Source organism: Poecilia latipinna, unplaced genomic scaffold, assembly GCF_001443285.1.
Source record: "Poecilia latipinna isolate Pla-1442-1.1 unplaced genomic scaffold, P_latipinna-1.0 Scaffold839, whole genome shotgun sequence".
In the NCBI taxonomy this organism is placed as follows: Eukaryota; Metazoa; Chordata; class Actinopteri; order Cyprinodontiformes; family Poeciliidae; genus Poecilia; species Poecilia latipinna.
Window position 1 is genome coordinate 222,105 of NW_015113455.1, and position 26,994 is coordinate 249,098.

General features: G+C 38.1%; 2 protein-coding genes across 6 annotated transcripts in view; one reads left to right on the plus strand and one right to left on the minus strand.

The window, feature by feature from the left end:
- ppargc1b (peroxisome proliferator-activated receptor gamma, coactivator 1 beta) overlaps positions 1-16,648 on the plus strand; it is a 118,666-nt gene extending 102,018 nt beyond the window's left edge. The window contains exons 8-15 of the mRNA XM_015047680.1: positions 1,826-2,888; positions 3,431-3,476; positions 6,006-6,070; positions 7,879-8,524; positions 9,530-9,587; positions 9,799-9,917; positions 10,373-10,500; positions 11,372-16,648. Coding sequence (XP_014903166.1) covers positions 1,826-2,888; positions 3,431-3,476; positions 6,006-6,070; positions 7,879-8,524; positions 9,530-9,587; positions 9,799-9,917; positions 10,373-10,500; positions 11,372-11,463 — 2,217 coding nt within the window. The 3' untranslated portion in view covers positions 11,464-16,648. The remainder of the gene's footprint in view (positions 1-1,825; positions 2,889-3,430; positions 3,477-6,005; positions 6,071-7,878; positions 8,525-9,529; positions 9,588-9,798; positions 9,918-10,372; positions 10,501-11,371) is intronic.
- Positions 16,649-25,971: 9,323 nt separating this feature from the next.
- pde6a (phosphodiesterase 6A, cGMP-specific, rod, alpha) overlaps positions 25,972-26,994 on the minus strand; it is a 34,382-nt gene continuing 33,359 nt past the window's right edge. For 4 of the 5 annotated variants that reach the window (XM_015047684.1, XM_015047681.1, XM_015047683.1 and 1 more), the window contains 3 exons: positions 26,587-26,670; positions 26,338-26,506; positions 25,972-26,188 (listed from right to left, as the gene is read on the minus strand). In XM_015047684.1, the coding sequence (XP_014903170.1) occupies positions 26,148-26,188; positions 26,338-26,506; positions 26,587-26,670 (294 nt within the window). In that variant the 3' untranslated portion in view covers positions 25,972-26,147. The remainder of the gene's footprint in view (positions 26,189-26,337; positions 26,507-26,586; positions 26,671-26,994) is intronic. The other variant, XM_015047685.1, reaches the window with a different exon arrangement.

A 26,994-nucleotide genomic window follows, 5' to 3' on the forward strand; every position in this document is an offset into this window, starting at 1 on the left:
AACAAACAGATGCTTGTTAGTGATGCTGCTTTAGATGTTACATTTTATTGCTTAAGTGTTTTCATGCTGCATTCTATTTGACTCAGTAATGAAAATGCCTCACCCGCTTTGACCATTTCCAGCTGAAGTGCTAACTACTACTAACATGCAATCTGAAACAGTGTATCTCTCTCCGTCTTGTACATATAAATATTAAAGGAATACTATCAAAATAATTGTTAGGCTGTGCAAATATTCCTGCTTAGCTGTGTTTTAAACTTGGAGCAGTTATAGCAAATCTTGAGAACCTGAGTCCAAAGTGGCTGTTCTCTTTTTGCCACCATGGATTTATTACATTGTTCTACGTTTGTTACAGAAGTTAGTGCTTTAGTTTGGTAATTATCTTTAGAAGCATCTTTAAAATCAGGCTGGAAAAAATCGGGCTTTTCTTGAAGTATTTACAGAACTTCCCAGCAGTTTAGTATCTGTCTTGAAAAATATGGTGAGGAGTGGGTTTTTGTAACATCAACAGAACCGAACATTGCTTCTTAAATTGGCTTCTGCCGGAGAGTTTAAGCAACACAGACATGGTAAAAGAAATGATCAAATAAAACCAGCCACACTGTAAATAAAAAGAGGGTTCAGGACAATCCGGTCTCGTCAGCTCACGTGGAGGCTTTAATGTGTCTCCTGACAGCTCTCAGATACTCCATTATGTTTACAAAAATGGGAAACAATATCAAAGCTGTCCAGAATGCAGCAGCAGTACGCCGCATATGGTGACAGTTTTTATTTTCCCAGTGATAGATATTTCATTTTAGAATAAAAACCCTGAGCCGTCAAGCTTGCAGAGACCTTCAGCTGCTGCTTGTGATAAATGTAGTGTTGGGGATGAGAGGACATCTACAACGGCTACTGCTGTATGACTTAGCAGTAATTGGATGGCTGCTAGCATTGTGCTTCAAGTGGTCATTGATTACAGCACTGGTCATTTATCTTGTACAAGCATAGGGAACGGGAAGCCTTCGTGCAGGTTGTTGCCTACATAAGGAGCAGACAGAACCGCTGCAGGAGGAAGAGCCTGGCCTGTGTCTGTCACAAGGCCTTCTTAAAGTCACCGTTGATGGCAGATGGTAGAAGTATTGACTGACAGGGCAGAAGGGCAACAGTGAATCACATTCACTCACTCTATTCTTTATCTGTATGAGTAATACAGATCAGCCATTTTATTGCAGCTGCAGACTGAATCATCCCTCACGAAGTCGGAAGGAAAATTTACTGCTGTGTGCTCCATGATCATGTATCCAAGGCAGGAAATTGAAAATGCAGTGCTTTTTTTCTGTTTCTCTTTATGGGCGTATTCACGCCAGCCCTGTTTGATCCGCTTTAATTGAACTACATTGCGTTTGCACAGAAAGTTCGGTTTGCTTCAGGTGATGTGAATGTGCAATCGGACTCTGATGCAGACTGAAAAAGTGGACCATGTTCCATCTAAAAACTTAGGTGTCGGTTTGGTTGAAGATAAATCAAAATGCAAGCCAAGTAGACCAGAGACCGCTCAAAAAGCAGGAAGTGGACCATAGCCCAAGGGTTTCTGGGAAAATACAACCAAAACACATTTAAAATACAAAAACTCAAACTTCATGTCAAAATTGAGTATTTCAAACTCCATAGTACAATATAACTCCCATATGTATAGCATAACGTCATAAAATGGTCATTGTCTGTTTGATGACAAATCTAATCTTACTTACTTAAGATTGAAATCTCTTGTTATTTTATATTTAAATAATTGTCCAAGGCATTTTCATGTTTGGTTCCTGAATATTCTCTTTGTCTTCCCCAGAGCGACCTCCCATTAGAGCGGAAGCCCCGAGCGGTGCGTCCCACGAGTCGTCTGTGCACCGAACTCCACCGCCACCTCACCACGGCGCAGGACACCGAGGACGCTCCGGTTCACGACACCGACGAGGGCGAGGACGAAGAGGAGGACGAGGACAGTGAGTCGGAGGAGGATGAAGAGGAGGAAGGGGAGGAGGAGGAAGAGGAGGAGTCTTCCAGTAGCGAGGTGGAGGGCGCAGTGGCAGCGGCCGCTGGCCCTGCAGAGCCCGCTGCGCCTCAGTTCAGCTCGGACAAAGAACTGCAGTCCGTTGTAGAGTTGATCACGTACATGCACACATACTGCCTGCCCATGCGCAAGCAGCAGGGTTGGGACCGCAAAGACAGAGACCTTTCGAGGCAGCGGACCAAACCCGACGTCCCCCGCCCAGCCAACACAAACTCTCACAGCAGAGTTGTACTGGTTAGCGCTCCTGGGACTAGTGGGAGCTTGAATGGGACAAGCAGCAGCAGCAGCAGCGCCCCCAGAAGGCTTCCCTTCGCCAGGCGGAGGGAGATGAAGGCCAACTCCCTTCTTCGTGAGCTCTTGCAGCAGAGCAGCTCCTTCGACGTGAGCAAGCCTTACAGACTGCACAGCCCACCTTACGCCCACTCACACAGTCCCAGCAGGGGCACGGCCTCTGCTCCTTCTGCCCCAGCTAATAAAAGCCCCCCAGCCCAGTCCTTCAGCTCCATTCACCCCAAACCAGAGTTTTGGAAAGACTCTTCCTCACTGGAGAGGAGAAACTCTTCCTCCGAGCTGCAGCAGAACCTGGAAGAGCCGGCAGAAACCAGCGGCTCTTTCTCTGTTCGCCGCTCCAGACGCCTGGCGTCCTTTCCCAGCCGCTTCGCCAAAAGGTTGAGGCCTACACGAGCAAAGGAGGAAGAGGGGAAGGAAAAGGATGAGAATCCCACGGACAGACTCCTGCCCACCCAGGCTGGAGGGGGAACGACGACGGAGGCGCAGCCAGAAAAACTGACATCTAACGATGGCAGCAATCCCTCTGAGCTGACCAAATCCTGCTGCCATGGTTAGATCACCAAACACACACAATGGCTGCGTCTACACCACTCACTTCATAGCCAAGTTCACTTTAAGCATTACTAAATTTGGAGCAATAATTTTTTTAAAGGGAAAAATATTTTTTTATTTGATGCTCTGAGATGAAAAAAAAAATATGTTGATTAATAAAATAAGATTTTCTGATGAGATTTTCCTTCTGGTGTATTCATGATAACATTGACAAAGACATGAAAACCTGAGCTGAAGTCAACCAGCTATTGTCAGCTTTAGTAGTAGGCAGAGAGCAGTGACCCTATAAAAATGACTGAATTCATGTTGTTGAATTTTAACTTTCTTACAAACAATTTGCCTTACTTGTTACAAATTGAAAAAGTATCTCACTATTTATTCATGTTGCTAAATTGCTGTCCTTTGCTACTATTTATACTGTGGGCCATTTATTCGGTCATTCCCGCTTAAGATAGTGACTAAAAGTATTTCTCCTTATATTTACAGGTGAGCAGTAGTAACCGTCACCCTGTTCTAACCGAGGTCTTATTCTAATTTCAGAAAAGCGAGCCTGTCTCTGTCTGCCCCTCAACCCAAAGTCCACAGGGTAAGTATCTGTGAAAGGCACCTGCTGTTTTGCATCATTGACTTTAGGTGCTTTTCGTTCAAACAGTGTCAATGGCTTGCTAAATGGTCCACAAACAGTAAATGGTCCACAATCTAGAAAGTAACAGGGTTGAAAGGTAAAATATATCCCAGTTTGGAGATGGATCAGGAAAATATTTTGTATTGTATTCTATAATAATAATATTAATAATAATATTCTGTTATTGCAGAATATTGTGATGAAGATATTAATTTCTGTAAAAAAAAAAAAAAAAAATCGTATTCTTGACCATCATGTTGGTCTTCACTCTTTGTGAAGCATCTTGCACATAAAGTGTTGGCGCCAAGAACAGACCAAATAAACTTCTCCCATGCAGAATTTGCATGCATGAAACTTGAAACATAAAATCCAACCAGTCCTTTGCAGTTGTAATATTACACACATTGGTATTAAAATGATGCTTCTAGAATATATTGCATAGCTTTATCTTCCAGGGGTGTTTTATGTGTAGAGTTTGGTGGAAGAATAAAAACTTTCTCTTACATAGTCACAAACACAGCATACAGTCAGAGTAAAAAGAAAGTACACCCCTTCAAAATATGGAGTTTCAGTAAAAAAATTTCACTGGAATCTGTGTTGTGGCTTTAGATGCAAATAATTTCCGAACCGAGTGACATATTGATTAATATTCCTGCCAGTATTCTTCACTGAATTTTTAAAGGTGAAAATATGTCCATGAGTGCCAAAGTTATAAAGGATGTTGATTAATTATAATATACACTTTAGCAAAAATATAAAAAAATATTAATTTAGTAGTAGTTTTCAATTGACTCTTCAGCCCACTTTTAGCTGCTGTACTGCCGCTATTAGCTTGCTAACATAGCTTGATAGCTATTTTAGTTCTCACATTGACTGTTTTTTGCAACCCATTTTACTTCTGAACAGCAAATTTTTCTATTTTGTAACCAAGGGAAAAGTGTGGAAGCCTTGTTTCAGTCAGCAAGCTGGCAGTGCACAGCAACAGTTGATGGAGTTACAGTGCTGGAATCCCAAGACTTCTTTCAGCACTCAAAATTTTAATGGTTTAATGAAAGTGTAAATTTTTAAAACCTTGGTGTCCAATGAGATTGGTAAGCAATATGTTTTTGCTTTACAGTCAAGTTGGAATTCCCAGTTTCTTACTAGATTTGACTAAAAAGGTAAATTTTGAACAAAATCTAACAAAACTGACATATCTACACTGGTTTTCAAAGATTGTCTTTTCAAATTTGCAACAAAAAGGGAAAAAAAATAAATCAAAGCACTTTCTGATCTCAGGTAGTCTTGAGACTTTTGAGGATCTTTTCCCATGTGGTTTTTCTTCCTGATATCTTATTTACTGAAAACCAGAACCAACAAATGGAGTAAATTTAATCTAATACTGGAATAATATGGAGCAGGTTCAACTGAGGCTGAAATTATATAAAGCTGTCTAACATAAATTACAGTGTTAATCACCTTTTTTTTTTGTACATTGCAAAAATCATAAATAAGCCATTAAATCCGACTCCTTAAACAGCCTCAGTAATATAAAGCATTGCTTAATTATCGGGTATTGTTGAGAAAACCTCTTCATAAATGAGTAATTAGCATAACACAGGACTTGGGGCATAACAAACAAAACTGGAAGCACTGTCCTTAGACGTGCTTCACGTCATCAGTTCTGAGTTAAAGCAGGAATCAAATCAAAGACAGCGCTAAGCTTGTTGCTAACTTAGAGCAATAATGATTTTCTTCATTAATATCAGTTTGCAGGGTTTGCATGTCCTTAATTTTATTTGTGTGATGCCTTTTATCTGTGTGCAATAAGTCACTGCTATCTCTGTCCTTGTTGTTCTATTATTCTCACAGGGCTAAAAGAAAATTAAGTCACAGATTCAGCTCAGATTTAATAAAATCCTCAACCCTAATATAGTCATTCACTTTGACCTAAGCAGGTCTTTTTGATTTGCTGTTTGATGCAAAATTTGCATCAGAAATTGTACGTTTTATTTACACGTTCGGCCTTAAACCCTGAAGCTTTTCTTCAGCAAGAATCCATCCATCTTCTAAACAAATCACTCGAAAGGACATCAAAAGAGAAGAAAAAAACAACTTTTTTCTATATTTGGTGTTTTCTGTGGAGGGTAATTGATCTCCCTGCCTGAAGCCAATCCAGTCTGCACACCCACTTCCTTTCATTGCAACCAGAGCAACAGAAACTGACAGCCACCAACAGCAGGAGGAAGAAAAGCAGTGGGGACAGTAGAGCACATATGGCTGTGTTGATAAGAAATGAGATGCGCAGCAAAGTGCCAGTACTGTTCACACAAAGGAAATAATTCAAATTCAGCAAACATCAGCCTAAACTGCTCTCTTATATTTAAAGAGGCAAAAAGCCGAGACTCGGAACCTATTGAGGGATTGGTGTTTTGTGTTTTAAGCCTGCAACATATTCCGGCATGACAGAGAGAGCTGAAAATTCTCTGCTTTGATCTGTCTCTTCACCAGAGAGCCCCAGTTCGGCACCAGGCCTTATGAGCAGACGCTCAGTGTGGATCTGTGTGGAACAGCAGGTAATCTCATCTCAGCCTCAATGGCTTATTTGTTGTCCATCTACTCATGTCCCGGTCGGCTGGTTACAGATCTAAAACAAAATGGTTTGTAATGGAGTTAATAGGTGACTATGAGTCACAGAGGGGATGTTTCTAGAGATCTGGATGCTTCAATGGATCTGAGAGAATAATGAAGCATTTATGGAATATACTTGATCAAACAATCCGTGTGACCTATACACGTACTGTATTTACTGGCACCCTGGCTGATAGTGCTACAACCCCCTTTGCCAAAAAGGCAACACTTTCTCCTCTAAGACTGGATTACATATTCCTCTTTGAACAATGTCTTGTCCATCCAGAGTCACAAGTTAGGATTTAAGTCTAAGGACCTGCTGAACACTCAAGGAGTCTGTGATGCACTATTAGGGGTTCCCAAAGTTGGATCAGGCCCCCACATTGGGTCATGAATCAACAATTTTAGGGTCTTGAGATTCTTTAATAATTAATTCACAAAAATTATAATGGTAAAAAAAACCATTTTTACTGTAAAAGTAAGAAGAGATTACATGACAGGTAAATCCAAAATTGTTTATGGTGTTTGTTTTCTCATTATACTCTTATTTAATTGTTTTGTATAAGCACCAATATTCAAGGTTATTAGTTGTTCCCTCTTTTATTGGGGTGGAAGCTGAACATTTTGGGAACTACTGAGGTAATGGAGTCTTTGACAGAAAAACAGCCCAACAGCACCACTGACCTTCAGTCAACATGTTCATCATTCAGGGTTGTTTCAGGCTAAATCTGCCCTGATAAAAAAATAAAAAATACTAATCTTAGTCTCATCTGACCAACACACTCAGTAGTATTGAGCAAATTCCACAAGTTATCACTTGTGATGAAAGGAAGACTAAAAAAGTATTTGTTTGCTGGCATGCTTCTCAGCGAACCACTTGGCATACTCGTACACTGCAGATAGTAACCTCTATTGGAAAACATCCCCATCATAAATCTGGAGCCAAGACCAAGCAGCAACATCTACTGTTGGTTTTCAAAAATAAAACTACCAGCACAGAACTACGGAACAAAATGCGGGACCAAGATCAACACTCCATCTCGGTCTTCCAGTATGTTTTTTTTTTTTTTTTTACAAAACAATAATAGCAGAGTAACTTAGTGCAGTGATATGGTTGTTGGCTGAGTCAACTCTTTGAACTTAAAGTGCATAACTCACCATCTTACATTTCTCAATGATAACTGCTTCCTAAGTCCTGCATGGAAGCATTTTGTGAAATGGGTTTTGAATGATCATTATGGAGACAATGTTCCCCAAAAGCTTCAGTTCTTCTTACAGTGATCTTTGGAGAGTTGTTTCACATCCCTTCTCTCTGTGTGTGGCGGCAACACAAGCCACCACACATCTACAGTACTTGCTGAGAATGGCATATTCTCTTCTCTTTCCAATGTTGAAGAGTGGCCAAGAAAAATGGGCTTAAAAGATAAATTTCAAATGGAAACGGCAAGTAATGGGTGAACTAATTCAGAGCTCAATGAATTAGCGACCCATAACTATTAATTACAAAACTTCAGACACATTTAGTTTTTAGGAATTGTTAGGGCTACCAGTAAGATTTTTACTTTCTGAATTGATTTAAATAATAAACTATTTTTTTCCAAAAAGTTTCATCATGACATTATGCTGTTGCAGTCAGAGCTATTTATTTAAAAAAAATTTCATGCATTTTTGCCAAATGCGCCAATAAGTATTTTGTTTTTATTCTTAGAGGAACCAACCAACATTAAACTGTATATCTTTCCTTCTCACTCAGGTCTCACCCCTCCAACCACTCCGCCTCACAAATCTGTAGAGGATGAGCTCTTTAAACCCACAGAGGGAGGAAAAGGCGGCGGCAGCAGTGATGGTGGAGGTGGCAGTGAGTCTGTCCACCTGGCTTCAAATGCTAACACCAACGTTACCGCGAAGGGCTCAACCTGGCTGAGTCGCTCCCACCACCAGAGGAAGCTTCCAGAGCAGACCGAGCTTTACGCCCAGCTGCGGCGCATGGGTCAGGCGGGAGAGGGCGACACCCAGCGCACCTTCGGTGACCACGACTACTGCGCGCTTAGTCTCGGGGAGAGCCGCAAGCGCAGCGCTGCCATCCTTGGCGCCATACTCCAGACCCAGGGGGGCAGTGAGGGAGATGGCACCCAATCATCCAGTGTGGTGGATAATCAGGTTTTAGGTGAAAAGGTCCAAGAGAGCGAAGAGGAGCGCCTTGTGATGACAGAAGTGGTAGAAACGCAGGAGCAGCAGACGACAATGGTGTTATCATCATCACCGCCATCAGACTGCCAGTCAATTGCTGCAACGCCTCCAGTTTCTGAGGAAGAGGCGGAGCACTTGTCGGCGTCTCGCTCTCCCTCACCCATCCTTCACATGTGTCCTGACTCTCCCTCCAGCAAGACAGACTCCAGGTGAGACAGACTTCAGAATAAAGAGAAATATTTCAAGGGACTGGATTCAAAAAACAAAATCTACACTTTTTTGCACAGATGCAAAGGTTATAACAAAGGTTATAACAATGCAAAGGTTTATATAAAGGTTTTGATTATCATATGCAGTACGCCACCATCGCCAAACACTACATACACAACATACACAGACTTGTAGCTCACAATTATCTCTGGACTTTATTTAAAAAACTAATAAACTAATGTCTCGTCATAATTTGGGTTTCACTATAAATGCTACATACGTGGCAGATGGAATGGAAGATAAAATACTTAGACGACATTTGCACCAAAATATCCTGTTCTTCACTTCACTCTGTCACAAAGAAAAAAAAGCTGCTGTTGTTTGACTGTGAATCATCATCCATATATGGTGGTGCCTTCCTGTTTTTATAAGTAAAAATGCTCTTTGACAGAGATGGTTCCAGTTATATTCACACTAACTTCTTTTGGATTGTACAGCCCCTCGTTCTGATTCATAATTTAACATATAACCACATGATATTTGACGTTTTTACCCCTCAGTCTCTGCATTTAGCCCTGAGCATTGGGTTGTGAAGCAGAGGAATTCAGTCGGTAAATGCATTGTGATTTATACCATATATAAAAAAATAAAAAAATAAAAACACTCCTCAAACGGAAGCTGTACTGTCCAAGTTAATAAGGTCAGAAGTCCTGTTTGTTTCCGCTGAATGTGTAGATGTAACCGGGCAAATGCTGGAGCATCACTCAGATTTCAGGCAGAACTGTTTGAATAGGTGGCCTTTCACAGAATGAGGTCAGCAGTCATGTTATGTCTTATACATTATGACAGAGAATGTAACGGGAAGAGACATAAAACAGAAAGATACTTTTTTGCCACCAGTGTGAGACGTGTGTGGGATGTGGTTCACCTGTTTCTACATGTCTCACATTACAGTTTCCCACCAACTCACTGTCTTCCTCCCTGTCTGCTTTATTCTCCTTCAGTGAGAACTCTGAGAGCTGTACGGACGACAACCAGGAGAACAAGGACAAGTCTGACGAGGTACACACCCTTCACATTCTGCAGCCTCATTCAAACTAAAAAAGTCTTTGAACGTCTAATTAAAGTCTGCTTGGGTTTGACAAAGGCCCAGACTAGCATTAGGCAACGGTTTAGTTCCTCAAAAGAACAACAAGCGTATCGTCATTGGCTCTAAACTGCTTGAAAAACCGGTCATTTGTTCTTATTATTGCTGTGGTTTCCTTATTGCCAGGACAACTGCCAGGTGTTTTACATCCATAACCTACCAAGCAGGGTGACCGAGAACATGCTGAGGAGACGCTTCCAAGTTTTTGGCAATGCAGAGGACTGCAAAGTCATCATCTGCAACGAGTAAGTGTCCCAATCTGGATCAACTTTTTCTGAAGAGACACAGCAGATTTTGCAATGATGCTAGTTAAGGCGGATGAAGAAGATTCTGCGCAAAATAAAAAGAGCAATTGGTTTTGTGTATATTGGAGGTTCTGTTCACATTGCTGTCCTTGACTCAGAGAAAGACCTCAGAGCTAGAGACGGTTGTCAGATACTGCTTCTTAACAACTGGCGGCGTAGTGTGGAGTTTTCTGTCAGGATTTGTTAAATACAAACACAAATTTAAAAATACTGCTAAAGAAAACCCCAAACTCTTGTAGTCTAGAATTTGTTCTTGTACTTATTTAAGATAAAATGCTCACTTAAAGCTAATACACCATTAGACATTACAATTCAATGAACTTTCAGTTCACACTCTTTAGTAATAGGTTTTATTGATACATATTTCATGTGTGTTTTTTTCTGTGTGGCTGAAGGGAGCGCTGCGGAGTGATAAAGATACGTCAGCCGGGGCCTCAGAGACATCGCAAAGAACGAGAGATTGTTTTCCAGAATGCACCTCCAGGCCTAAGGAGGCTAGCAAGGAAACGCTACATAGACCTTGGTAACCAAAGCATAAATACTCAAATCTATTATAGCCAATCCTATCACTGGAAGTTATTTGAACATATCTTCTTTACATCATGGTGTTTTTGCATTGAGGTTTTTATTTCAAGTTGTATTAAACTAAGAAATGGACCATTGGACCAGAATTTACCCTGAAGTAACTGAACTGTTGAGTGGTGTATCTGAATAACAGCTACATAGTAAGAAGAAAACAGTTTGTGAATCACTAAGAAGCCATTTCCTAATGCATTACCCGCTTTTTTATTTGGAAAATAATAATTTTCACAATATGAATATTGATAATAATTGAACACAAAGCTAACAAGACTGTAAACTGAGTAGAGACTGTAGTCACAAGTCAAGTACAAAGCGGGAAAATTGTTCTGAAAGTTTTTGGATAAAAACTAAATGGAAGCTAAATTCAAAGGGGTACTTTGATTTTTTTATTATTGAGGTTCTGTGACTATATAGAAAGCAGAAAAATGTCATGTTTCACTGCAGCTTGACTTGAGTTTTTGGAAAAGTGAACAAATCTTCAGAGGTATGACATGTCTGCTGTTTTTGGCCATTTCAAACAGCTAAAACTGAAATGCAGTCTATTCACACTAGAAAGCATCTATACATCCATCCTGCTACCTTAATAACATAGTTGTGTCAGCTAATGAAGCAATTAGACAATAAAATAGACTTCTTGCAATGTGTGGTACATTTTGCTCATCAAAAAATGCATTTATCAGAAGTCGGCAGAATGACGTTGACTGATGGTGCAGATTTTTACGTTAGCTCTGTGACCTTATTGAGGCTGTAAATGTTTCAGGCTTGATTTCTACAAGGACCTTTTGTGACCTCAATGTGTTTCTGTGTTTCAGATGAGGCTGGCCCTGGCCCTGTCAAGAGTAAGTATGATGCACTGGACTTTGACACTCTGCTGAAGGAGGCCCAGAAGTCCCTGCACCGTTGACAGTCCAGCATTGCTGGCTGGCCAGCCTTAGTAAACTGCAGCAGAACCCCGCTGACAACAAGGGTCTGCCCACAGTACCTCCGTGCAAGGCAACCTCGCAAAATGTTTACATTTTTACTGTTGGAATAACGTAACAAGGACCTTGATTTTTTAAGTCTCTTTCACCGGAGCATACTGCTAAAAAACAAGGAAGTCACCGCGAGGAGTTAAGAGACAGGAGGGAGAAAAAAGGACTTTAAACAGCAATGGTACAACAGCTAAAAACAACAATGATACAGTTCTCTGAACAAAGGTAACAACAAAGCTGCTTCCTGTCTGTACTGGTGTCGTCTTTGCCCTGCCTTGGAAGAACGGGCATAAAAAACCTGTAGCAAATCCTTGCTATCCCTGCGTTGCGTTGGTCGTTGTAGTGTGTGTCGTTGCGTGTGCGTGTCCTTCACTCTGTTTGTTTTGTAAGCAAAAAAAAACAAGAAAAAACGAAGAGAGAAAAGCTCCCTTTTTTCTGGTCACAAATGGTGAACCTGCAGGCTGTGTTTGCTTGTCTGGTCATATAACCAGGATGTGAAAAAAAAGTCTGTTTTGTTTTAGCGAATAATTGTGTATGTTATAAATTTTTAAACTTACTCTGTGTGAGTGCGTGTTTGTGTGAGTGTGCGTGTTTGTGTGTGTCTCATGGACAAAGTATATAACAAACACATTATTTAATGTAATCAATGGATGACTGATAAAAGTTTACAAACCTAAAATGAAGAAAAAAAGTCATGTTTTCTTTTTTGTAATTGTAGTGCTTCCTTGATTTGATCTATGCACTGTAACAGAGGTAAATTTCTCCTCTGTCCCCCTTCTGTGTCTAACTCTGCCATGCTAAATATTTAGCTTCTGCTACTGGCTGCTGTGGGCTTTGTTTAGTGAATGCTTTACACACAAAGACCCTATTTAAACTATTTATTTTTTAAACATTGTTCATATTTTTACAACCAATTTAGACCGAGGAAGGAGTTTTCGATAAAACTCATTTAGGTTAAAACCTTACCTTAGAATAGATTTACAAATAGATCAAGATGGCCGTTGACTTGGAAAAAAATAGGATTCTCTAATTTATGTTTAAAGGCAGAAATGTGAAAAAAACTGGATTGGACTGCAACTAAATGTCAAGTAATTTCATAAACTGAATTAATTTCAGGATTTAGACTGGTGTGAGTAAAAAGACCATGATTCAGAAATTTAGCTTTAGATTAACAGTAAAGAATATTATCTCTTCTCAATGTTTTCTCTATGGTATAAAAAGCTGATATCATCTGATTAATGATTAGTTGGGTTGTCTGCTGAGGTAGCTATCCTGCCATCTGTTGCCATCTCTCTTAGCTTGCCAACTTTAGTTTAAAGCAGAACTACTATAATAACAGAGACAGTTTGGACTCATTTAGTTGCCATGTCATTCTTGTCATTGGTTTTCATGATCGGAAATCTTTACAGCCAAATTTGTCTTTGTTGTACATGGGACAATCGTAGTAGCTTTTTTCGGTCAGCTGACTGTCAGTGTGGGCACTTTCTCTGGAATCTCAATGATAATACTTAACACTTTAGAAACAGCTGATATTGGCTTACTTTTTACTGGAAAATAACCCATTTGTAGTTATGAGTTTATCGCAAGTTGAAACCCAACTCATTGACAGAACTAAACTAAAGCAAAGCTGGGTTCTGGGTCACATATCTATTTTAGGTAGTAAAACAAAAACCCCTTATTTGACTCTGAGTTTAAAGAAATTTTTAAAAATCCTTTAAACACACTTAGCTTGTTTAAATAGCCTTAATTTAGACAATATTTTGACAAATCCTTTATAAATCTTTTCAACTGCGACGATATCCTGACATGTCTGTTATTTCTTCTAAAGGTAAACACAAATAATGGTGTCATTTGTGAGTAAAACATTTTGTTCTCTGGAATGTCCATCACTTCAATTACATGTAGTTTAACATACAATAGGAACAAGTGCATCAAGCACGACAGGAATTTATTTTACAGCAACATAAGGTAGTTTGTCATTTCTGAGATTTTTGTAATGAGTTCAAACATAGGAAAAGGTTTTAATTTGGCCGCAATATGGAAATTTGGGCCAATATTAATATATTAAAAAAGTCTATGTGCAAATAAACCTGACAAACATTTATAGATATATGGGAAAAATACTAAAATATTCTGTAAAACCTCCTTCCTCACAGCCTGCTTGCATGTTCCAGCCATGCAAGGTGTTCTCTACACCAGTCCATTTCAATCAAATCATCTATTGAGTTAATACTGAATACAACACAAAGTTGTAGTCTTTAAAGATATTGTGTTTATTTAGGGTTAGTGAACTGTTTGGTTTTATAAGCACAAAATGCATTACCCATTAATACACTACGGTCACAGATGGAGCAGGAATGTATTTTAAGAAGCTGAATGTAATCATCGTGTTGTCCCCACACAAAGATTGTGGAGCGATGTGGTGCTTCAAAAGATGGATTTGCTTGGTAACTTCAGACTGGATCTGGTTAGCAGCTAGTGTGCATTCCAGCAGCAGCCAGCAGCAGCATGCCTTGAAAAACTTAAGAGAGTCTCTGAATCCTGCCAATCTGGTGGCATCAACTCCCCACCAACAATGCAGCCAGGGAGCTGGCAAGGGATCAGCTGATTAAGAACTACGAAAGTAACCGGCTGAGAATTCGATTTCTCGTCATCTACCGGGTCAGATGAGCGTCTCTACCTCACATCCCTTCATCCAGGTCCTGACCGTCTTTGTGTTTAGCGGTTCTCCTGAACGCTGTCCCTCCTCCTCTATTATCACAGCATCAAAAGTTTGTTTTCTTAAAGATTAAAGCTTTCACAGCTGATGAGGGGAGTAGGGTGTTATAAGGGGTGTAGGTTTAGTTTTCTAAGCTCCTTGTGACAGAGGTGATCTCTGTTTGTAGTCTGTCCTCCGCTTGCCTCATAACAGTGTCCGTTTGTTGGAGTCTCAACGTTGTATCCTCGTGTAATTGAATGTTTTGTCTTTGTCTCGTGTTTGAGTTGGACACTGCTGACGCTTACGGGTCAGTGAGAGGTCGAACAGCAATCTGGTGGACTGGTTGTTCCTTGTGTGCGCTTCATTGGTGAAGAATCAATTCAAAATCGTCTCTAACTGCACTCGTTTTCATGTTGTCTTCAAGGAAGTGCCACTCCCCCTGTTTTTATCTGCTCACCCTCTCCTTGCCTAGGACATCCAGAAAAAAACGCAGCCTAACTCTTTCTCCATCCCTAACTTCTCTTTGTGGGTTCAAGGCCTCATCTTCTCCAGGTCTCCCCTCACAAAGTTCCCCGTTTTTGCCAGATAATCTCCCCGTCCCAGTTCTTGTCTTTTCTATCTAAACCACATCTTGGTAACACACACACATACACAAAAAAATTGAATGTTTACATCACTTGTTTCTCCTTTGACTTTATTAGGAACGCACACTAAGTACAAAGGCGCCTTATTCAGTGCTTAAAAATGAAATAACAGCAAGTCAAGATTCTGGAGTGGATGCCTTCCTCTTCAGGCTCACAGATGTCCAAAACTAACACTTTAGTGCTATACATACTGATTGAAAACAAGGTGTCGTCTGTTAAAAAGGACACAAAAAACAACAACTTGTGAACTGAGTAAGGTTTTGTGCTTAGTATGTATACTACTAAAAAGTGAGAGAATGTGCTGGTTTACATGTTAAAAAGATAATATATGAATATATAATGTGTATATAGCACTATGCCTCATTGTAAACATGAAATTTATTGTGTGTTTTTATTTTATTTTATTTTTTGGTGGTGGGTCACACTTGATTACTAATAAGACAGGAGATTTCAGGTCTGTTTTGTTTCAGTATGTTAATTTTGTTCAGTATACAGGGAGGAAATGAAGGGGAAATCCCAACTTCACACAAAGTCCAACACAACACTGTAGCAAAAAGGAAAAAAAAACAACAAATGAAAAGGTATCACCATAGATAATCACGCTAGAAGGCTGTATTTTGTATCTTAATGTGGATTTTGTTTTCCTTGTTTTCTTAAAAAGCAATTTTCCGATGCAATACGTAATAATCTCAAGACAGCCTTTGTGAAAAACGGAGGTAATAATGTACAGTGTGTGGTTGATTGTTGAGCTATTACATGGGCAACTGTTAAGCTGCAGATTAAATAGGCTGCTGTACTGTATGTAGACTGCCATTTTAAAAATAATCTACAGGAAGAATGTGGTCAGAAAAGCAGATAAACGGAACACGCTGATCTAACGTTCTCACTGCACAAATCGTCCTAATTGGTGAACTACCTTCACTGTATTTTCTTCTTGTAAGCTGTTGTAACTATATTATTACCACCTTTTGATGGTGCACAGATTTGGTTTGAATCAGAGTTGCTTAAAGCACTTACTTTACGGCCAATAACTATACAGTTCATGTATAGTCTGGTAAAGGAATGTGGCAGGGAGGTGTTGAAGAAAAGCTGGTGAATATTTTCCAACAGCCGATGTTGGCACTGTAGAAATCCTAGTTTCACTGCTGCACCTTACTTTGGATCGAATAAAGGTCGACATGGGAGGGTGCATTCTTCTTGAAAAACATTCAGGCAATTATCCAGTTCAGGTTTCCTTGCAGATGACCAGTCGATAACGTAAAGGAGAGGTATACGCTGTCTTTTCCTGTAAATTAAAGTTCAACCTTGAGCCTGCAGTACTGCTATGGTTTCTACAGTGACTGCCTCTGTGCCTGTGAGGCTTTTCAAGGGTTAAGTGGAATCGGATCAATCCCATGTCTAACATGGCAAGCCTTAAAAATCAGTTTGGGGGGAAACTAAGCTATCATTAGCTTTTAATATTACTATTTAAACTTCTTTCCAATCCAACGTGGTTTATTATTAAATAATTACTGACGTAATTTTTTCAATAGCCATATTATAAAAAAAGGTATATACATATATATGAATATATATATATATATTTGTGTGTTTGTGTAGATATCTAGATTATTATATACTTTCTTATAGAAAACTTTGATGTGGGTCATTCTTCGCAGTGTTTTGAGAACACGTTGACACATTTCAACATTAATAACTGCTGTCTATTTGGTCTAGGTGCTAGGTCAATAGGCAGCGAATCCAAATAAAAAATAAAAAAAACTTATTTAAAAAAAACCTTCCAAAGGGAATTACCCTCATAAGAATGCAATATCTTTCTTTCCACTCTTCATTTCAGAAAAAAATGGAAAATGGTGAGAAAACAAACTTCTTAATAGGCAAGCTGACCAAAAAAAAAGTAAAAATAAAGAGCAATGATTCACCAAGGGTTGTGAACAAATGTGAAAACGTCCCGAGATTCAGTTCTAGATGTTACGTTTTTAACACCATGGCTCGGTAAAACTTTGCGTCACTCACTGTTTGTTTTAAGCCATGAAATTATCCCCGACCGCGACAGGAGTGCTTGCAATATGGGCCGAGTTAAAATGAAGTGTTCAAAGAACTTAATGGCTAATCTGACAAACTAAAAGGCGACACTGATGTCAAACAGATACTTATTTGGGACTGTAAACTGTCAAATCTGCTTAATATGAGTGAGTGTTTTTTTCTTTCTGTTTTTTGGGGGTGGATATAAAAGGGCATATGTTTATGTTGTTTTTCATTACTGTTCATTTCACTGTCTCTTTAGATCTAATGACTATCAAATTCAAAAATGATTTTTTTTCTTCTTTTTTTAACCTAGTTTTTTTTGGTAAAACAAAAAAGTAAATACTGCTAGTGAGATTTTATATTTTTACATATGTTGGTTTTATTTCATGTTTTCTTTTTCTTTTTTATTTATATGCCACTTAGTTTTGATGTCTTCAAAGGGTGTTTTTTTTCTCTGTTGTGTAATTTCATATTTCTTGAGAATGTGGAGACAAAGGCATTTCAGTATTTTTGAATTGTTAAAATCTAGTTTCATAGAAGCTAAAGTATCTGATGTTATAAATTATATTTTAATTCATGTAAATAGTTTAAAACAGACGACTATGGCTTCCTTTTAAACTGAATACATTTCTCTTCAGAGATTGTTTACATTATGAAACTGTAGAGATGTGCTCCTCATATACTGTATAAAGTACATATATTCATTGATTTGCCTCCAAAAATAAAATCCTAATGAACAATATTCTGGCTTTGCTTTTGTTTATTTAACAAGAAACACATATTAACTGTACAGATAAAAGGTTGACCTATTATGTTTCTTTGATTGGGTCTGGATAGGTCTGAGGACTATACAAAACATGTTTAGTACATTCTTTTGTGCAAAATCATTCTTAGGTAATCAGATTTCAGTCTGCTTAGTTCTGCCTATTTTGAGCTCTTTTAGGACCTCTTGTCACTTAAGAACCACTGTCTCAGTAGGGGTACGGGATGGATAACAGTACATAAGCAGCAGACAGGTGTATTAATGCAAACCTGATAGAATTTGCAGAGGTTAAATGTCACCTTAACAGTTTCTAGAGTTTAAATACTAACAGTTTTAGCTTGTTTGCTTACAGATGCTCTTCACACTGCAAGAACAATTGGACGAAGAATCAACGTCACAATGTCTTTGGTTTGTCTTCACAAATCTGCATTCTCTGGTGTTCAAGCACACGCAATGGCACACTAACAGACATTCACTATTTTCACTCCTTCTTTGGTTAACAACACCCTATTAACAGGCCGCTGGCAATTTTCTGCCTGGCTAGACAGTGATTCACATGTCAGTGACCACACCAATGATGTGACTGCACAGAAGATCCTTACACCAGCAATGCTGCATGCATGGCCTCTTATTTCTTCAGCAAAAACTGGAATATGGATTTATCATGTGAAATTTGTTGTAACTTTAGGTGCCAAACAAATGTGACCCTTTCAACTTTTTTGAGTCACAGCAGAGCAAACCACCGCTGAGTTTCAGCAGCGTGTCTTTTACTTACTTGTTTATAGTCTCTTTTTAAATTTCTGAACGCATTCAGATAAATATAACAGTAATTCATGAGCTATTAAAAGTCGTGTTAAAACAGCTATTTGCAGAAGTATTAACCTTTAAATCTGATGACTGTAAAGCCAAAGCCAGAGGAGATTAGAAATCATCCTGTCAGCCATTTCCTGTCCTGCTATCCTCTGTACGGCTGTTACTGTGGGGTAGTCGTGACTGCAGCAAAAGAAGCAGCTCTGCACTGCAGAGATATCAGACACACAGCTTTATCCCCCATGAGGTTCGAAGTAACAGACAGAAACACCAGGAGGAGGACATTACCTCGAAATCCAAACTTCATAATTTTGCCTGTCATGGACTCTCATGTTGTTTTGTAAACAAATTTGAAAGTCCTTTAAAAATAGGATCTAATGGCAGCTGGACTTATACTGCTGTAAAAAAGTTCTTGCCACCTTAGGACATTCCTGTTTTTGCATTTTTGTCACACTTTTGTGATTCAGATCATCAAACAAATTTTATTAACAAAGATAGTATAAAATAACTAACAATGAGCTTTTAGCTTCAACAGTCCATTTAAGGTCACGACCCACCATTTGAATCAGATTTGAGTTGTGATTTGATTTGACCGCTGTGCCACGATCCTCATACAGGCCTGTGATTCCAATGCAGTCAGTACTTTAAACAAAGGCAAGAGGGAAGTGCATCATATTTTGCATCAGATTAATATGGATTGACGTTAATCCCCCCTTACATGTCGGGACCTTTAATTTGAATGCAAGGTGAAATTTAAAACATGTGGATCAATGAGCTAAAGGACCATTTGAAAGGGTTCTTGAATTGCATTAGCTGAAGGAAAAATGATTTGTTTAGAGCCATTAGCCTACTTCAAGATGCCAGACAGGTTTTATTTGAGTGGTTTCATAGGTTGAGCAGATATTGTAGTTGAGTAGTTGGTAGGGTTTCTCTTACCCTTAGTAAAAAAAAAAAATTAATTTAAAAACATTGTCTTGTATTTTTACTCATTTTGTTTTTGATTTGTTTTATGAACTCAAAGGTTTAACAACAGGTGAAAATGAAAAAAAAAATAAATCTGTTCTGGACAAATCAATTTTTAGCCATGTAAGTTAATTATTGCTCGACTTTTTAAGTTTTCTTCAGTGCCCATTGAAATTACCTTTGCAGTTCATGAGGCTGTGGTTAATTCATTTCTTTCTCTTTACATATTATATTATCAGATTAATTGTTACTGTTATTAGCTTTACATACTGACTTGATACCATCTGGCAAAAACTGAGTACATTACATGCAAATTTGCCCTAATGACATGTGCAACATTATGTCCTATAATAGCAAGATCAAGATGCTCTATACTCAGCACTGTTGCTCATCTGAGCAATAATATGCTCCACTCACATATTTCTCCGGAGAGGTGCTTCAGCACCTGCCACTGCATGAGTAACGTCTTTGCAAATGCTAAATGAGTTAGGTGTTTTGTTGCACAACATAAAGCATATATTATTTGCCTGTGTTTCCAGTGTTTTCTAAAAAAAAAAGAAGTAAATTTACATAGGGAAACAGGATATTGTTTTATATAACAACATTTTCAAATCCTGATTTTGAAGATAAAATTGTAACAAACTGCAGAAAGCAGCAGATTGTACTCCATCAATGCTTTGTGCAACCAGTCTTCTGCTAAAGTTTTTTTTCCCCATTACAAGAACTAAGTAGCTCAAGCTCAGTGAGCCTGGGTGGAGAGCAACTGTGTGTACATCAGTTTTGGCTCTTTTCACGGGTTCTCAGATGGACTTCAGTCTAGACTTTGAATGAGCCATTTAGTACATAAAAAATCTTAGCTAAACAAACTTAACTAAAACAGCTGTTTTAGTTAACATTCCTAAATTTCTGAGTGTCATGACAATGTTAGAATCAAGGGACCAAGATTTTTTTAGTAAATCAGTCATGTGGAGTAATGAAGTTCAATCAGACACAAAAGGTTAGAAGAAAAACCTTTGATTCCACTAAAAGTATTAACTTTTACTGGGACTGATTGGCTTGATCAACTTATACACCAGCTGCAGAAGTTCAAGAACAAAGGAGGATCTATTTTCTAAGTAAACATTTTAAAATCTTCAACATTCCTGATCTGTAACTTCAAGAAAAAAACGAGTAGGTTATGAGCATGCATTGTTCACAAATATGTTTTCTCCCTATTCATTTTAAACAGTTCAAGTTGGAAATAAAAATTAGATGGTATCCTATTAAATGTGTCATCTTCAGCTATGTCTAAAAAGGTTAATTATTTTTGTTTTGCAGAATTTATGACTCATTGTTCTGGTAAATGTATTTTTAAAGCACATTGACTTTGTACCTATGTTTTTAAAAGCAGGCAGAACAATAAGAGATACAGTAATATACAGTTGGGCAATATAAATGTTTATCTTGGTCAGAAATAAAAAAAAAAGATTAACCTATAATCTGATTACATGTCATTGTACATTGTTTGAAATGCATTTTCTGCTGTCTATAAATAATATTAACCCACGAATATCTGAGAACCCCTCGGGGGATTTCAACGCTGATTCATGGAGCGCTGGTGTTCGAGCGCTGAGCAGATGCAGGTGGAGTGGATGTACTTTAGTTTGTGATACATTTGCTTTCTGCATAGATCCTGCTTATTGCTGGAGTTGTTGGATAAGCCTCTTAAACTGTCCTCATGAGGCATGCTGATCCAGGCAGCCACACACACACACACACACACACACACACACACGCACGCGCACGCACACGCACACGCACACACGCACGCACACGCACACACAACATGCTCACACTGAGATAAATTGACTTGGTTTTGTGCTTGTGCAAAGAAAATCTGAGACAATGATAAAAAGGTCACATCCCGTCTTCAGATAATGTTACTGGAATCTCATTTTGCTTCTTTAATATTCTTTTCTTATTTAACTGGAAGCCAACCATCTCTATCATTTCACAGTTAGGTGGGCTTTTTATCCACTTTGCAATCAGGAGTCATGTGCTGTGACACAAAAGTGACACAAATATTTTCTTTTAAATATTATTAGGCCCTTAATCTGTCAGTCTTATAGTGTCAGTTATACTATTTTTGTAAGATCTGTCACAGATTGATTTAAAACTTTTGAAATCGGATAAAACTGTAGATTTTACAACCTTATCAACACAGACAACACAAATATAATTTTCTATTCTTTGATGGTGAACTTTGTTCCTATCCTTCATGCTTTCTCACATGCAAAACATCACAAGAATTTAAAGTAAAGCAGCATTAACATGGAGGAGTTGGAGATGATTGTGAACCAGGCCAGATGCTAGATAGAACTTAGAGGGGCTGTAATCCAGGGCCCGGATTCTCTTTTGGGCCCTAAGTTTTTTTTATTTTTTATTACCCCTTTTTTTATGAATATGTGTTTTGCAAACATTGAAGCTTATATAAAACTAATAAGATCACATCAGGTGTGTTTTATTTAGTTAGGTACTTTCAAGAATATAAACCATACTCAAGTATTTGAAAATGTTGTAGTTATAGTACATATTTTGGGTACAACATGGAGCTCTAATGAACTCTAATTTGTATTAGTAAATTATTTTTTTCTGTGGTGAATAGGGAACCAAAAGACATTAAGACAACCAGCCCAATTCCTGCAAATGCTTTGACAAAAACACTAAGTTTGTTGTGAGATGCCTACTGTTTACTAAACACCAAAAAAACTGTCTGCATAATGTTCACAAAGGGCAGAGAAACCAAACAACCAGCATCACTGAGCATCACTGGAAACAGGAACTGGAGATTAAATATATGGGTTTAATTTGGGACTCCAACCTTACATTTAAAAACACATAAAAAAGGTAACTCAAGAAGTTAATTTCAACCTACAATACTCCAATTAAATTAAGGCTTTTTATCTCAACACAGTCAAATAAATCTTACCTCGACTGAATGATTTTATCACAAATTTAATATTGCTTCATTACTTTGTAATTTCTATTAAACAAATAAAACATGGTAAAATATGGAGTCCATTGAATTGTTTTATTTTCTGTTAATTGCTCGCACAGCACTTTGATTTAAAGCACTGCAGGAATAAAATTATCATGATAAAAAAGAAAAGACATTGTGTTAATTCTAGGGTTAGAACATGTGCCTAGCTCTAAATCAAGTTAAATTTAATTTAAAGCATGCAAAAACACACACACCAAATTACACAATATTATTCATTATCAAACAATGATAAATGTATTAAATCCCTAAAGTTTTAAGCTGTTGTACTTTGTGTTCCCTGTGAATGTATATAATGAGATTATGTATTTAAATGATAAATTCAATAACACAGTCTAAAAACAGAATAAAAACAAACAGAAAGTAGATTTGGAGAACTTAATACATGCACTTGGGCAAATATGGGTTAATCAATTCAACATGTGATCCAGTCTGAACTTCAGCATTTTATCAACCTTTGGTCAGCGCATTATGAAATGCATTGCCGTGTCAGAAACCCTGGACAAACTAGTCAAGTGACTTTCTCTGCTTGGAAACTGCAGTCAGCCCATGCATAGCTGTCCTATAAATAGTCTTGCATTGCTTTCCCCACTCTGGCTTACTGGCTGCCAGCATTGCAATCACGACTGCCCCTGAACAGTTAGAATGAGGCAGAGTCTTCCTTCCTATTGGCTCTCTGGGTGCACTGCAGCCGCGGCTCTCCCCCTGCCTTTCCCCTCTGCAGTCACGGGATGTTCCTGCGTCAGAGCCGAGCCTTACAAGCTCCGCTGATCATCAGCACCGTATACGGCAATCCTTTGAGCTCCCAGCACAGCCCTTACATCACGGGCACTTACGTCACACACCAGTGACGACACACTTAAGATTATGTATCCATGCTATTATTGCAACACTGCTTCTAAGGGAGAGAGGGACGGAGGAATGAGTGTGATGAAATTAGCACATGAACTGCCCCCCTGTGGAGGATCCTGTAGCAATCAGTTTTCATTATCCATCTCTGGCATCATGTGGAGTTTTGCAACAGTGTTATTACATGGCTCTTGGTGGGAGCATTGACTAAAGTTTGCACACACTGATAGAAGGAAATAGTGCAGCTGATAGATACTGTATATTATAGATGTCCCCTGCAGGAATCTGCATTACTTCAGCAAACTTCACCCCTACGCACTGTAGTTTCAGTCATTCACTCATTTTACTCATTAGTTGCTAAAGTGTGACACACAACCTTAACTTTCCATAGTTTAAATTATAATGGTGTTGTGGTTTTAGTTTAATTCATACCAGATGACTCCATCTCAAAACTTGTTTTATGGTTTAACCCAGAAAGCACTTGTGAGGTTTAAGCAACACAAGGATTTGTTTTCCACAACTATCCTCAAAAAATATGTTCTGTTTTGTGTTTAGTGTGAGCTGCCGTCAGTAAACATAGTAAACATTGAAACATTTCCAAAGAAAAAAAACAAAGTCTTGTTCTGAAAAGCTTGGTCTGACCCATGCACGTCGTAATTACATTAAATAAAGAATGTTACCACATCCACCCATAATCATGAGTTAACCCTGAAAACATGTGGCCTGAGAACAAAATTAAAATCAGTGTCAAATAACACTTCTTTTGGAAATCAGAACTTGTAGCACATCTTTTATTTAGTGAGGTGGATATAAGTGATATTGTTTTTGTTTATGTTCTGTCTCAACACATTTAAGAGCAACCTTTATACAAATCATTTTTATTCCATTATAATTAATGCACTGAATCTGATATATATGCATGCAATATAAATTTATTCACTTGTTAAACTAGCCACTAAAAGTTGTGATTTTTCTTCTGTAAGCCTGCAGGAACCTTTTTGAAATTGGTCAAAAAATGTTGAACAACAGACGTCTTATTTAAAGCTGTGAAAACATTTAGGGAACTTTTACAATAGGAGTTTACATCCCTCAAAAACTGTCAGCTTTTCCACATACTTTCACTGGTTGACACTTCAGCAGTTCATGTGCACTTGGCCATTGACTTTCTAATACAGAAAAATGGTAGATCACTGGCCTTCAATCAAAATTGATGTAAGATTTATTTTTATTTCATATGATAATGTTCTAGATCTGTCCAACATATAACTTGCCTTTTACTTAATGACCACTGGATATAGAGACCATGGATGAATGGACATGCTTGTAATATTTTGCAAGGCTATTTTGGTTTTTTAAATGCATAGTAAGTGCAGCAGGGATGTGATTTTAGCTAAAAATATGACAGTAACACGTACCTTAGACAGACTATGTACGTCACTGATTCTTACTTAGAAGATGCAGTTATGATTTCTTGGATTACGACCTTTGATTTAGAGAGCTGCTTGTTAGTGGATGGAAGATATTCACTTTAGTCCCTCTTGTGGAAAGAACCAGTATTATACAATCCCATATTAAATGAGCTTCAAAAATAAACAAATCATTAAAATGTTTTCTTTAAAAAACATGAAAATAATATTTCCGTAAAAAAGTATTCAAGACAAGAAAAAAAATAAAAAAATCACCAGTTGGCATTAAGTGCTTCCATATGATTTTTTTTTTTTTTTTTTTTGTATTTTCTCACCAGGTTTATTATGTGCAGATCAGTATCTTCTGTCTACCTGGAGGTAATCAGTTATATTACAGCTCATGTGCTACATGTTTGAGTGAATATGTGTGTAAACAGGTTAATATGACATGTGGATAACAACAACAGCTCTACGTTACAGCACATGTACTTAACATTTAGGTGTAGCAGATGAATGTTTGTACATCATTTCTTCATATAAAAAACATGCACTGGACCTATTTACTTTTTCATTTTTAATTATTTTAATTTATTTGTATGGTCTGTCCTTCCTATATGCTGATGGAAAACATATTCTTTATATGCACTTAATGGACAATAAAGCAGATTATTTCTGACAAAAAGTATTTTGTTCAGAAAAACTACGGTTATATCCTATTTTACTAAGTGATGAACAAAAAAGTCTTGCATCACTATAAAACATTCAGCTCCTAAATGCTTATTTTTTCCTCATATGATGAATTGTTTATATAATCATTAAAGATTCTCCAGTCAATAGAATCAGAGAAGAGAATTTAATGTACATAGCACAGAAACATTACAAATGCCCTTCATACAAGCCATTACTTTTTATCTGCAAAAACATAAAATACTTATTTTACAGCATGCAGATGTGTCAATGTATCAAGATGTGTCAGTAATACAAAATAAATGACATTCAAGTTGAACTATGGTAGCCTTATTGTTTTTAAAGCATCTTGAGCAAAATAAATAAATAAATAAACATCTAATAACCTGCACTGTTTTGGTTAATGTCACACATATCTATAATCAATTCATAGAGGCCAGCAAGGTAATGCTGCATCAAAAAATTGGAGTATAGAAAATACTCCCTTCATCATCAATGTTCTCTGTTTTATGTATGATTTTCAGAAAAAAGCAAAATTCTGGCAAGAGGGAAAAAAGCAGTGCAGAGAAAGAGCAGAAGAGAAAAAGTAAAAAGTTGATTTAAGATGTAAATAAGTTAGAAAGCTAAAATGACTTTTCAGGAAGATAACTTGGTTTTCAGAGTGAGTTTAGAAAGACCTCAAGCTATACACTACAAACATACAGTGAGTGAGCTGGGGTGACAGCAGACTTCCTAGCTTAGAATACAAGTCTTTGACTGGGATGCACTTGCTGCTGGAAAAAGGAAGGAAGAAAGAATAAAGAGAGAAGACAGATGAGAAGTTACTTTCATGATTCCAGCCCTTTGAAACAGTTTGCATCCTGAACTTTTTCTTAAACATGCTACACCTGGCATTTTGGTCCCATTTGGGGTTCTCTCCCACCTTGCTTAGCTGCTGCAGCGCTCTGAGCTGCCTCCTCTTTGGCCTGCTTAGCGGCCTCGATGGCTGCCAGTTTGGCCTCGTGCTGCTCCTTGAGGGCGTTCCACTCCTTCCTGTTGTTCATGAGACGGTCCAGCATGGGGGTGATCTCCACGTGGAAACGGCTGAACTCCTGGGTAAGGTAGGAAGGAATCAAAAACACTCAAGGAACATCAAACTCTCTGTTTGAACTTCTAAGGTACGATGTTTGACCTTGTATACAAATGCGCAAACAAAGTCGATGAAACCACACTGCAGCTTTGGAAGGTCGTCCGCTTTATTTCGGTCCATCATAGGCTGAAGGAGAGAAAGAAGGTAACACATCAATGAACCAAAGACTAAACTCTTGTCATTCAGTGATGCTCAATAAATAAAGTAAAATATTTTCATGCAGTTTCTGGCTTTAGTACATAGTTATGAAATAACTAGCTAACTAATGCTTTTTCTATACATTAGCACATCTGGTTCTTATTTGGTTGTGAGATATATTTTATATAACATTACCAGAAAAGCCTTCATCTTTTTAGTTTGCCGGATTTAAATGAGGCATGGTTTGAGAGGTACTTTGTATTTAAAGATGAGCTTCAACAGTCTATTTTGGGGGTTTTTCTACACAGTAAT